Here is a 13,686-nt window from a genome sequence, read left to right as displayed (position 1 = left end):
AACCGCCCTGGGGGAGCGGGGAAGGGCCTGGGGGGAGCTGCCCTGCCCGGCGGGCCGCGCTCGCCCGTGGGGAGAGCCCCGGGGGGAGCCCCGGCGCCGGGGGGCTGTGCGAAGCACAGAGGCCACCGTGGCCACGCGCGCGGTTACCCGGTTTTTAGAAATCGTTCAGACTGCGTTCTGTGATTCCTGCTGAATCAGATGAGGGCAGCACTAACCTCTGGGAAGCGGAGAAATGAACCACGCTGCGGAATACAAACTGTCTGCCTGTTGGTGTTTCCAAAATCATTCCCATCCTTGTCGCACCAGCTCTTACTGCTGGAGTTGCCTCTGGGCTGTTGAAGATGACCAGCCCAGTCAGCCTGGGCAAACTTCATATTAGGCTTTTTGATCAAATACATGCTCTAAAGCTAAATGCAACAGGGAAAAATTACCTTTGAGTAGTTAACTTCCTAGCTATTTCCTGAAGTGTGGCATGTTACAGCATTTCCAATTTACTGTACCCGCCCCTTCCAAAAGCAGCCTGAGCCGTGTGTCGGCTTCCCGCGTGAAGCTTATTGCACTTTAATTTAACAAATACCAAGGAATTGCACCAAGTTCACTTCACGTCAGCACTTCGATATTCCCCACAGAGCAGAAATGGCACTGTAGCCAAGGAAGTGTTTACATTTTGTAAGCTACCCGCTTCACATCCCGTCTGTGTGACAAAGGCAGAATCCATGCAGCGGTGCCAGGCGGGATTATGAGACAGAGATACATCCCTACCAAAAATATTCATGAAAGCAAAATCCTTTATGTTATTACTGCAAAGTTACCAAGGAAAAGTGCTTTCAAACATCTGTTGGTGAAGGAGGCAGCGTAGCGTAGCCAAGCTGACAGGAAAATCTCTTCCATATAGGCTCTACTTACAGCAACAGAAGCTGTGATACAGGCACACTTTGGCACAATAGAAAGGAATTTAGTAAAAACATTTATCGATGTAACATCCTGCATTCTACCTAGCCATAAATAACTTCCCTGAATCTTTGGAATGGTTATTTCGAAGGCTGCTCTCTCTGCCATGTATGCTAAAGCATCCATGTCCTAAAGAGTTCATTTAGCTTGAGTATGGGCTAGGATAACCACTAGGAATTGGATAATCAGATAGTGTATCCCAACAAAAATCTGGGACAAAATGCTTTCCCAACAGCTTTGACCGGGAGACTGAGCTGGCAGCCCTTTCATTGTTCCCAGAGCCCTGGCCCTGTCCAGCCTACACTGCTAAACACTCAGGAACACTGCATTCATAGTTTTTAATTTGGATTGACCGTCGGCAAGGGAGCCTGCCTCATTCCCAGCCTAGGTGAGAAGGGATGCTGCACCTCCAGGAGACGCATTCCCACTCCTTGGTGTCCTGCAGGACAGCTCCGGAGTAACTCGGGCTGCTGCACTTGGCATTGTGGGCACCAGTGTTAACCCCCGGCGAAGAGGGAAACGGGGAGAACGGGACAGCAAGCAGCAGCTATGGGAAAGGCATCAAGGCAGGAAGAGGGAAACAGTTTCACGGCAAAGATGTCACTTCTTGGCAGGAAGAGCATGCAGTGTCTTAATTGACATAAGCAAGACAACCTAAAACTCGTTTCAGGTGGTCAGCAAACTCAGCAGCAATACGCCAGCCCGTGCAGATAGGTACTTTTTCACATTTTCTTGTGTTTGCAATGACCAAACCTCGTATAGACTTTAAATTAAAGCAGATACGCAACATAACAACAACATACTCTGCCATTTGGAAATCTACAAGTAGGTGAATTACATAATAAATAAATGACCTGAAAATATACATTAAAAAAAAACCCACAAGACATTCAATTAATGTGAATTTATTTTTACAAAAATGATACATATCCACAAGAATATTTACAAAAAAAAATGGCACTTTTAATTTACAAAATAAAGGTTCTATTCTTTCATTTAGACAWTACAGTTTGGAACTGCTCCAAATAAAAGTATATTTGGGTGGTAAATTCACTGGWCAGGAACTAGGGCAAACAAATGCACCGAATGTGTCTCTCCAAACAACTCTTTACCTTGTGGTGTAATATAAATAATTTGGTAGTCCACTCTCCATACACAAAAAAATTGTAGGAAAATATGTTCCATACTTCTTCCTCCCTTCATTTATCTCAAGTACAATGGGAAAAATAAARAGTTTTAAGTCAGTGATTCCTCAAAGACAATTCAGCATCCTAAACTATTTCATTTACCAAGATTAAGGATGCGAGAACTAATCTTCAATATAAATGTTTGTCAAATACTCTACTCACCAACTTAAAATTACTATTAACCATAGATCTTTATAAGAGGTAACCAGGTGTTTAAAAACTATAGGTCTTGTTTAATAGATCTACTGCTGTAACGAATCAAATGTAGAAGTGAATACTTGACCTTCGTTGGCAATGAATAGAAGGGCAGGAGGGAGAAATTGGGCAATAGTTTGAAAAGCAGGCATTTGAAAACATTATTGGAAATACCTATGTTGTGGGTCTTGGAATTTTTTTTCATATGATAGAAACCACTAGTACTAGGGAAAGCAGAAAATAAATATTCAAATGTGTGTATACAGACAAAATTTCACCTACTTTATACAGCATTTGACTGCAACATGTCTGCTTAAATGTTTCTAAGGCTGTATTCAAATGTATTTGTTTCACAGAATGATTTTTGGTTGCTAACTGCTTCTGGAAGTTCTCTGGCTTCTACAGAACACTTTATTTTCCTATCCTGTGCCAAACCATTTAGAGGTAGTTTTATGCCATACCTGAAGCAAAATTTGGGCACTTTGCTCTGTGTTTAGATTTTTATTGCTGTGTTTCAATTTTGCAGTGCATAAATCAATATCAAACCATAAATTTAAAACAATTAGCTTGCCTCTAGCCATGAATGTATGTTTTATTTGCAGGCTCAGAGACTCTCCATCTCAGCTGGTGTGCAGTTCATACAAAAATATTAAGAAGTTCTTCCCTTTGATAAAATCAACTGAAAGAACCATGTTACATCTATGCTCTATTAGTATCAGCTTTATTTTGGAYGCAATAAAAGCATGTCAGGAATCACCTGAAGAGACATGCTAGTAGCTTACTTGGCTTCAGTCAGCAGCTGTTTCTGAAAAGTTACACAAACCATTTATATATGTAACAAAAGAATATTGATCACATTTGTATTTAAAAAGTGTGAATGAAGGCTTTGATCTGAGTCCCACTGGTCTGCAACTACTGTGTGGTCAAATCTCTAGTGATGCCAGATCAAGAGCCTTAAATCCCTGGTTCAGATAGGTCCTCATGACTTCTGAAATGCTGGAAGTCAATACAGTTCCTTGAAGCACTAGGTTCCTGCCTCCCTGCTACCTGCAGAGGAGCTCAGGAAGGCTGCTGTCCTCAGAGCAGCTCATGTTCATGTCCTGAACCTGAGCTCGAGGTACTGCTTTGAGAGTACAGCACGTGTTCTGGGTTGCATTTTCCTTCTTGGCCTTTCCTTGATGCCCGTGGCTAATTAATCCCTTCTGCTATTTTCTAGGGTCGTCTACACATTGGGAAGCTGCCTCGGGTAACGACCTGCAGTAGGGCAGCCTTGGGCACGTCCACAGAGCTCACAGTCACCGTGAGCAAACGTGGCTAAATCCTCCGCTCCTCAACAGTTGTGCACGTCCCCCACGTTGCAGGGATAGTCACCCCCAGATCATTCCATGTAAACAGGTGCAAATGCTCTCCCAAACCAGGACATCAGTCAGATCGTATCGGCAAAAACTGATGCTCCCAGCTTTTTGTCCATTTGGGAACTTCCATCCACACAGGTAATTGGGGATAAGTCAGARGAAATCTCTACTTGGGAATAACTCAGAGGAAATCTCTAACTCAAATTCTCTCCCAGTTTTACTTTGTGAGGCCATAAAATAGCTGTCAACATGCATTTAAAACAGCAGTTTAAAAATGAATTGCTCTTAATCCTGTCACCAAAACTAACTTGATCCAGAGGATCACTGAAAAATGTAACATACAGCAAAGTTAACTGGCTGGCTACATACTCATCACATTAGACATAAAAATGACTTCCTTTCATGTGCTTTTCATAGTTCTAGTTCCATTTATGCTATTACAGTGTTAACAGTTTTCCAAAATTTAAATAGAATGCACCAGAATCATCAGTAAGTAATTTCCTAATGAGGTATACTGACAGTTTCCTATAGTTAAAAAAAGTGTTTTAAAGTGTCCAAAAGAACAAACCACAGTGTAAACAAAAGATTCAAAAAATGGTATGCATTTTCAATGCCATCTACACTAAAAAAAAGCTGTGGTGTCTTGCTATGGCAATTCCAGTTTAATCATAATACTCATGCATACAATATTTTAAGATTTTGGGGAATGGCATATACTTATTTAATGCTTTTGAGCAGTATTTTATGCCTTATTTCATACTATGTACAGAACTCGTGAGGGATTCTGAGATATGTAATCGTTCTCTGTACGTGGAAAAATCATTTTGACTCTATTTTAATTTACTACTGGAAACATAAAAGAAAATATATATCCTGATCTTTTTTTAAAAGATAATAAATTTAGTCTCTTTGGTTCCTGTAATATTGTAAAACTCTAGTGCATTAGTTCAGTAATTGCAAAGTCTGTTTTAAAATAATTTTCCCTTTCCTCTTCTTAAAAAATTGGACTGTATTTTACAAGACCTTCTGTGACACACACTTGTTGTACTAGGATGCTGTACAGGGCTTGAGCTGCCATTGAAGAAGAGCAGCAGCACTACAGCTTCCCACAAAGGAATTTACCCAACCAACAAAGGTCGAAAAATCTCCTTGAAAATTCCTGATCTGATCTGTTCTTGCTAAACTGCAAAGCAAGTATCAGCAATTCAAGAAACTAAGAAATATGAAGTAATATATAATTGCAATAAAGTTTGTCCTTTTTTCCTAAAATAAAAAAATCCAAGAATATTTTGACCAACTACTTTCCATTCTGAAGACATGGGCATTTGGGGCTTCAATGCAGACCTTACAAATAATTATGACCATTAAAGTAAACATTGGAATTTAATAAATAACACATTTTGTATCAACACAGAAATACACACAATTCTTTAAAAAATATTACCTTGCACTAAAAAAAAGCAACAATTCCTAATTCTGACAAATATACAATTTTGTGTAGGCTGATATGGCAGGATTCCATTTCTTTGAACAATGGTGCTGCACTCTGTGTGTTTTCCATCATCTTCAGACATTTTGATTTAGATTTGCAGACACGCAGCTGAYTCCATTATAATATGGTGCCTTCTTGGAAAGCTTCTATCCACCTATCAGAAAATTAACAGTTATTAGAAAGTTGCTGATAAATGTTATGGTAAATGACAGTATTTTTTCTTGTATTTCCCCCCTCCTGAAATAAAATGCGTGGAGCTTTTCAAGAAGTTGCAAGTAAAGGGAATAAAGCTCCCACTGAAATAAAGTTCAGATTGAAAATTAAGCAAACCCTGATATGATGTTAAGTGCAAATCTTCCAAGAACTGAGTGAGGAAAAAAAAAATCATTGTAAAATGTTAACTGTCACAACATGCTTTATGCTTTTCTACTAGGCTAACATTCAATTTTCATTTGAACAAAACAGGGAAGGAGATGAAAGAARGGTTAATCATCAAAAAAGATACTATCTTATACTTTCCCATTTTATTGCTTTCATTCTTCTGCAAAGCAAAGTCTGCTTCTTTATTTAAAGCAAAAAAAGAGAAGGTTTTACCCAATTTAACTCTTTCTGGCCATTATCTCAGAAGTCCTAAAGAAACCAGCATCTTCTGTTTAAACAGCTCATTTTATTTTCATAGCAAAGATTTACATATCATACAGGTAYATATATAATATGCACCTTTCATACACATACTTAATCCTTGACTATTAATATTCATGACTTTTGAAACCCTTTCCCTAGGAAAACAAAACAAGGGAACAGGAATGAATTCAAAAAGTTTCTTACTTTTGAGCCGAATGAGGATCATCTGCCTTGAATATGTAAAATAAAGTGTTTTTGTGCAGTAATTGGAATACTCTAGACTCTGAGTTTTCATCTTTCACTTCACTGACTGTGAATCCCAGTAAAGGCTGGCTCTCTAATGCTGCCACGTCCTATTTTAGTGGGAAAAAGAAAACAAGACAAAACCAGAGCTCATCAGACACACAGAGCAGTTCCTTGCTCATGCACCATACCATTACAGCCGGTCAAACAAGTTGTCACACAYGGTCATGCACAAAATGCCATTTTTATAGCCTCCATGCATGGAAGAGTGAAGGGGAAATAACCAAGCTTACAGGCCTCAGCTCTGCTCTCCCTCGCTGCCAACACCAGCCTCCTCTCCTCCTCCTGCCCCGTAAGCCCTTGCTGTGTCTCAAAGCATCCAGCAGCACTGCCTGCARACTTAGCCCCAGCTTGCCCCGTGCTGTCTCCAGCAGCATTAAGGAGTTTTCAAGTCTGAAAAGTGCTGCAGGGGAGAGACTAAGTGCATTTATAAGGCGTGCTCAGGTAGCACTCTGGGCACCGTGCAGCTGGTATTTGTGGTCGGGCTCGTGGTGGTGTGAAATGTGTTCCTGGGCTCATCAGCGCAGGGAGCTGCGGGGCGGACTACAGAGCTATGGACGAGGTCTATGGGCTGATAAAACAGAGTTTTTGACTATTCAAAAGTGCTTGGCTAGGAACGAGTAACAACAGGGTAAATACGAATGATATTTCCCCTTCTTAACACTCTTTTAACTTCGTTTATATTCAAAATCAAGCTAAAAAAATCATTTTTCCTTCAACATTCATCCCAATGACTCCCCTTTATGATATTCTTATCTTTTAGTTTATAAAGCTCCTGTTCTTTCTGGAAAAGTATTTACATCCAGGGCAACCTCCATAATACTGTTGTGCAGCTAGACCAGATCCTGCAATGCTTGTGGATAGAGAACACGAACCAGGAATGCACAGAAGTGCTGGCACATCAGGTGAAGACTTGGGCAGTGGCCTCTAGATCAAAACAAGAGCCTCCTTTCAATGCAGAATTTCTTGACTATGAAAGACAGGCAAAGCAGGCTTAGCAATCTGTTTTATCATTCTGTGTCTTTATGCCACTACCAGAGTATTCTCTTGCTATTGTTTACACAGAAGGTTGGGATAGGTTTGGCCCTACCATTTCCAAAGAAAATGAGGGATAGCAATGCTTCTAAATAGATGCTTTGCATATTTGGTATTTTTCTCTTGAAAGCTTTAAGCTATAGTATGTAATACAAAGAATCTAAGCCAAATCTTGCAGCTCTAGAAAACATCCAAAACATGTTGCAAAATGTTATAGATATGGGAAAAAAACCACAATATCCCCAGCATGTGCAGAGCTTTATATACCAGTTAGAGAATAAATATTACCACATACCAAAATTGCACTAAACAAACTAAAGAAGAAAAAAAAATAGCCATTAGATGCACTTCTTAGTTTCTACTGCAGCAGCTTTTACTAAATGTTAACTCYGGACTGAAAGAGACAGCTTGCGTAAAAGTCAAGAGATTTAGTTTGCTCATTTCCCAAGCATACAAATTACCTTATGGAACTGCAAACTGAGACACTTCCAGATGCTGTCGGTTTTGTCACTATTGCAATGGTGACACCACCACGTGTGTGAGGGACTCGGAACATACCTACAGCTGCGCAAGGCTGTGCCGCGCAGGGCTGCTCAAGCTACGTCTGGAATCAGAAAGGGCAGAGCTATAGCACAGCACTGCTCTACCCAGCTCACTGGGCCTTCTCGGAGCACCAGACGGCAATCAGATCAATTACTGTCAGGTGATCTCTTTTTAGAGCTTGTTTCTAGGTCCTAAGCATGAATAATTTTGTTACAAATGCAGTTGTATCACTGGATGTTTATTTGGCTTCTAGGGTGTTGGCTCTTACCTCACTCGCAGCGTATGTGTAGAGCACCTTATTTTTTATAACAAACCAGAGGTGCTTCCAAGGTTTCTTGCTGCCCTTAGATCTGTGCAAGTAGCCGCTCATTGTAGAGTCTTCYGTGTTTGCTGAAACCTGCAACGAAAGGGCAGCCCCAGCTGAGCCTGGCTCTGCAGCGCGGCTCTGCAGGCTGCACAGACTGCACAGGGAGTCTTCTAAAGGACAAGATAACAGCATAGCAGGCCAACTGAAATAATTGTAGGCCTCATCACATTCCCTGTGYTCAAGGTATCATATCAAAACCCAGTGTTAAAATTGTTCAGACGTAGATCATATTCTGGTAATACGGAGAAACAACACCAACGTGTAGCTCCAAACTCAGACTGACAAAATACTGCTTATTTAAGTACTGATTAGAACAGTTCTGATCAGTAACTTAACACAGGAACTTCTCCCTGTGGGAAGGAAGCAGGAGGAAGATTCTCATCACAACAGAATTCAAATTATAATTTTTACACCTTCAGGGTTGACCTGCTCAGCACCAAAACACAAGAAGCTAAAACTGACACATATAAGAAAGAAGACTCTGTTCTTCTATGTTCTGGTAAGTAGCTATTTTCACACATTTCCAACTTACTAGCACCTTACACTCTAAAACACTTTTTAGTCTTAGAGCCTTTCTAATACTTCACAGTTCAGGACCCTGCCTAGAGTAAAACTGAAGCCCAAACCAGTATCACAGATGAATTTTAACTTTTCATTGTAGAGAAGACCGCTAAAATATCAATTACTTTTCCATCATTAATCTTGTTGATATAATACCAATAAAGCATTATTTTTGACTGATAAAGCACTTACTTCTTTGAGAGCTGCAGGAATTTTTTTCTGCTTTCTTCCTGATGGGATACTGTGCAACACTGTAGACAAGGCACTGGATGGAGATTTATGGTTGACTGGAGAGCCACTCTTGGGAGTATACTGGTTATCTAAAATGCATGGGAGGAATATAGATGCTTTTCATGTCACAGATGACTAAATACAGGCAATGATCCTGGATATTTTTTCTTAAAAGCAGATGATATTTTTATTTGGATTACAGTACTCCAAATGTAAAGCTGTTCATTTTTTGCCACTCTGCCTATAATGCCTATAATCCTAAGAGCAGTAAATTCAGTGTTGAATTTACATGATGAGTCAGAAGCTCTCCAACTCATGATAAAGCTAAAAAGCCTAAGAAGTTTAAAACTAAACAGATCGGTCTTGTTTGATTTCAAAGCCTATTTTCTTGATGTTGAACTACTTTTGCCTATACTTAGGGTAAAAAAGTTAAGTCGTAAAGACTATTAAAAATATCTAAAGACATCTACCGCGGTTCAGTGTGTGCTTCAGCTCTGTCCCCCAGCTCTCTGTCCCTCCCTCAGTTCACTACACTTTGCTTTTCTCAGTATGGGTGCAGTAGGGCTCCTCTTCCAGTCTCATGCCAAGGCACCCTTTGAATTCATTCCCATTTCCAGAGCACGCCCTGCCCTTCTGCTCTGTCCTGGGCAGCTCCTGCATCTCCCTGGAGAGACTTCTGCAAAACTTCATTCCTTTAGGGCTTCTTTTTCCAGCAACACCCACCACTACTTTCCAGCCCAGCCTGGAAGGAGGAGGGCTGTCTTAAGCCTCATTAATCCTCCTTTTGACATCTCTGCATGTCAATTCCTTGATAGCACTTTTCTACTTCTAAGGGGCATTGCAAAAAGAACTCAGTAAAGGTGAAGCACTTACTGTGGCAGTAAGGGCTACAGAAATAGGACTGACAAGTTGGGCAGATTTTCTTTACCTTGTTTCTGTAATTCTCTGAAGCAATGATCACATACTCTTGCTGGCTGGTTTTTCATATAGTCTAAGCCATGTTTGTTTGATGAACAAGCTTGACAGACAATCTGTGAACAAACAAAAGCATTACTGTACATGAATGGTATCTTTAAAACACCAAATATCTCAGAGGTGCACACTTCAGTACGGATAGGCCCATAACTGAACTTCAAATGGGCTTTTATTTTATATTGAAGATGATCTTGGCTTTTCCCTATGCATTCAACATTTTTCCGTGAGAGATCTCAGCTGACCAACCATTTTCTGCAACTGATAAAAATTTAAATAGAAAAAATCACTGAATTATGCGACTCAATAAGCTAGTGTTAAACATTCATGAAAAGTAGAGTAAGCCTGTGCTTCTGAAAACTATTGAATTCAGAAGCTTTCCACGAAATAACTAAAAGCAGTCATTGCTCTCTTGACAATTTCTCTGCAAGGCAGATGTCTCAATTACAGTGAATTTGGTATTCTGAGAAATAGAAAGGTTTACTAGGTAATCAGGTATTTCATAGTAGTTAAATATTAAATAAGTTTGGTCCTAAAATAAAAAATGAATCATTTATGAAAATTAGAGATCAAGATTTTTTGAACAATTCAGCCGTAACATCCTTGCTCAAGATATTTTGAACAATTCAGCTATAACATCCCTGCTTTGCATTATATAGTTGGAGGAGCAGAAGACAACCATAAACAATATTCCCAAACACAAAATATGAAACAGGTTAAAAGCTGAASACTAGTCCGTCACACCCTTTTTACTCTAACTGCTTTTAACCCATATTACTGTGTCATACAACAGTGCTCCCTTAAAACAGGTACAGTGCAACCAGGCTCCACCCCTATTTGTCACACAAAAATGAAAGACTAATGGAAAAGATGATTACAAAACTGCTCACCTTTCCGCACGCCCTGCAGTGATGTCTCCTCCACGTCAAGGTGAATTCACTAGTACAGATCATACACATAGTGGCTCTAGTATCAGGAATCCAGATAGGAGCCTTTGATCCTAATGGACTATTTTCCTCCCGTTTCTCTGGATCCGCCTAAGAAAACATAGTGAAATATTGTTACAAAATCAGTAATGAAAAATACATTAATATTTATCAGTGGTTATGGGTTAACTCTACCAATGCTGGAAAGCCTTCTCTAATGTATAGCCATCGTGTTAAATAAAGGTTATCGACTGTTTCACCCGTGGCCATTATCAAAASACAAGCCTGAAGAAAAAGCTGCATTTAACTGGTTCATGAAGGCTGCATGACTACCAAGCTTTACCAGCATATATCTATCAATAGCCACTATAAATTAAAATCTCATTTCATCTTTCTGTTCATAAGATTACTGAAAACTGAGAAAGTTGGTTGTTTTTTTTCTGTGGAGTAAAAACTTTAAATTTCTGAAATAAGTAATTCCATGTAAGTAATAACCATTCTGTTCTATCACCATCTACTCCCATCATTACTATTCTGTTTTATCATTCATCATAAGATGCCTTTTGATTCTCTTAACACCTCCTAAGAATCTTTAAATTTAAAAGAGAAACAAAATAATGGTAATGTATGGTGTACCTCTTCAAGACTTCTACTAGGATTAAATGTGATTCTCTTTTTTGTGTATTCTTCAATTGACCTGGAGATGGCTTCTAACCACTCGTCTCTTTCCGTAGCAGAACTGTTGATTTTAAAAATAAATAAATAAAATTGATCATTAACATTTAAAACCAAGCAGCAAGTGTTGATTAGAATCCCATTGCCTGTATTGCACATTGGCTTTACTCTTCCACAATTTAAACTTTACAGACCGCCTCCTGYTCCTGCTCAGCCGGATTTTGCAGCAGTGCTTTTTCCCGTTTGTCTGCACGATACCAGAGCTCGTGCCCTCCTYTCCTCCTTCCACAGCAGCCTGTGACCGCTGCGAGGCTTGCATGTCACTGCCTCCTCCTCCTCAGCAGCTCCTGGAATAGCTGCTTGAGTAACACGGCCACTGGGGTTATTAACAGGGACTCGGGGGCAAAGGATGCTCCCAGAACAAAGTCAAGGGCCCTCTCCTTTAACAGCGGCTCTGAAACTTCCTTAAAAACTTCTTTTTTCCCCCCTCTTTCCTCCTGTATCGGGAGCAATATTCAGACCTGTGAAATCCCAGGCTCTGCTCTTCCCCAGCCCTGTGTTCCTGTTTCCTCCTACCGAGTCTAGTAATCCTGCAGCTTCCAAATGAAATGGTTAACGTACTTTTTCCATCAGATCAGCTGACCCCCAAAGAAGAAGGGCTCTTCACCAGATCTCTTCACCAGATCAACTTACTGCATCTCCTCACCCAGCAGCTGAGGGATCCCTAATTCCGACGCAAGGAAAGCATCAGGATCGARTGGTGTGACCCAGGAAGGCAGGAGGACAAGGCCTGCTCCCTCCAGCGGGAGCCTGCAGCTATTCTGGACTGAGCAGAGCGTCAAAGCCCTTCCCGAGGCCACGGGCAGACTCTCACTTTTACATTATATAAACCCATGCTGCCATGCAGCGGCAGCCCGCAGTAATGCCCGTTCAGCCACCAGTTCATATCGCCTGCCGGGCAGACACACGGCCACACCGAGGGCGGCGTGTGACCTGAACCAGCCCACAAAGCAAATTCAGATTAAAACTAACCCGGCAGCTCTGCATCAATGTCCTCACCAGCTCATCAAGCGGTTGAACAATTCAAGACACCAGCATTTAAGATGCAATGCCAGCTTAAAAACRGGGTCTGAAATCTCAGCCGTAACTTGTGAGCAACAGCATTTATTTCCCTATGTAAGTAAATTGCTTTAAAAGCAAAATAAAGCAGGACAACTATATAAAGAGGGAAGTTAGGAAAAAGGAAAGCAGCAATGTACACTAGTGAGGGCCACAACATTTAAGGTGCGCAACCACAATTATTTTTTGATGCCTGGTGTTTTATGCTACATGAATTTGGGGGCTTTGATCATTTTTGAGCCTTTAAGAAAAACATTTTGAGCAGGAATTTGGAGCCAAATGAAATTGGGTACTGCATGGGATCAGAGAGAACTGATGCAGGCAGGTAAACAAGGGCAAGGCAAAAGGAGGAAAAAAGATCCCGCGCACACAGGGAATGGATCAGAATGAAAAGGAGAGGAAACAAGATACGGGCAAGGGCAAAGCATCCCATTGCTGTCTGTTCCAGCAGCTCACTCCAAGGGGAACATCTTGTTCCGTTCCTTTACCTTYGCTCCTTTATGTAGTAAGAACAATCTGCATTAGCTACGTAACATTCACCACTCCAGTCAATTCCTGTTTTTTCCACAATCCCCTTGCATTTAAGTAGGTTCCTAAACTATTGCAAACAATTCCATTTACAAAGCTGGAGGATGAGCAGCCGCAGACGGTGCCGAGAGCGCGGAGCTGCTCGCCCGGGGAGCTGCCGAGGCCCCAGGATCTCACTGCCTTGCTCGCAGAGTRCAGCCTTGCTCACACAGCAGCTGCTCGTGCCGTTACCTGTATGTAACCTGTATGTAACCTGTAGGCTGTTTCTGTACAGCCCTGCACACGTGAGCAGCGGAGACTACTCCATGAGCAGCAGAGCTCATATAACTGCCTGCCACAGCAGGAAAAGGCAGTGCTGCTTCCGCTCTCCTCCCAGCCCTGCCACAGGTTGGTGCTTGTTGCATCCTCCCAAAAGCTGTCCTGTTCATTAAAATTGTAGTGCCTTTGCTTTTGTTTTGCTTGAGATTTTAGTTGGTGGAGTCACCGCAGCTGCTCTTTGTGGTGAATGTGTGTGCTGGGAGCCCAGGGCGCTGCGTGCCCTGCAGCGCTCCCTGAGGCAATCCTCAAGGTGCTCCGGAGGCGCTCCCTGAGGCAATCCTCAAGGTGCTCCTCAAGGTGCTCC

The 13,686-nt window shown here is 41.3% G+C and overlaps 1 protein-coding gene across 1 annotated transcript in view; it reads right to left on the bottom strand.

Moving 5' to 3' along the window:
• Positions 1–4,555: 4,555 nt before the first annotated feature.
• FGD6 (FYVE, RhoGEF and PH domain containing 6) overlaps positions 4,556–13,686 on the bottom strand; it is a gene marked incomplete at its 5' end in the record, with an annotated part of 53,618 nt that continues 44,487 nt past the window's right edge. Inside the window, 7 exons of the mRNA XM_026035525.1 lie at positions 4,556–5,334; positions 6,009–6,157; positions 7,954–8,082; positions 8,806–8,933; positions 9,773–9,875; positions 10,707–10,853; positions 11,379–11,481. Of these exons, the coding sequence (XP_025891310.1) occupies positions 5,298–5,334; positions 6,009–6,157; positions 7,954–8,082; positions 8,806–8,933; positions 9,773–9,875; positions 10,707–10,853; positions 11,379–11,481 (796 nt within the window). The remainder of the gene's footprint in view (positions 5,335–6,008; positions 6,158–7,953; positions 8,083–8,805; positions 8,934–9,772; positions 9,876–10,706; positions 10,854–11,378; positions 11,482–13,686) is intronic.

The sequence above is a fragment of the Nothoprocta perdicaria genome, unplaced genomic scaffold, assembly GCF_003342845.1.
Source record: "Nothoprocta perdicaria isolate Ctin4 unplaced genomic scaffold, notPer1 scaffold_160, whole genome shotgun sequence".
Classification (NCBI taxonomy): domain Eukaryota; kingdom Metazoa; phylum Chordata; class Aves; order Tinamiformes; family Tinamidae; genus Nothoprocta; species Nothoprocta perdicaria.
Note: the sequence above shows the minus strand (reverse complement) of the source record. Positions and strands in the feature narration are given on the sequence as shown.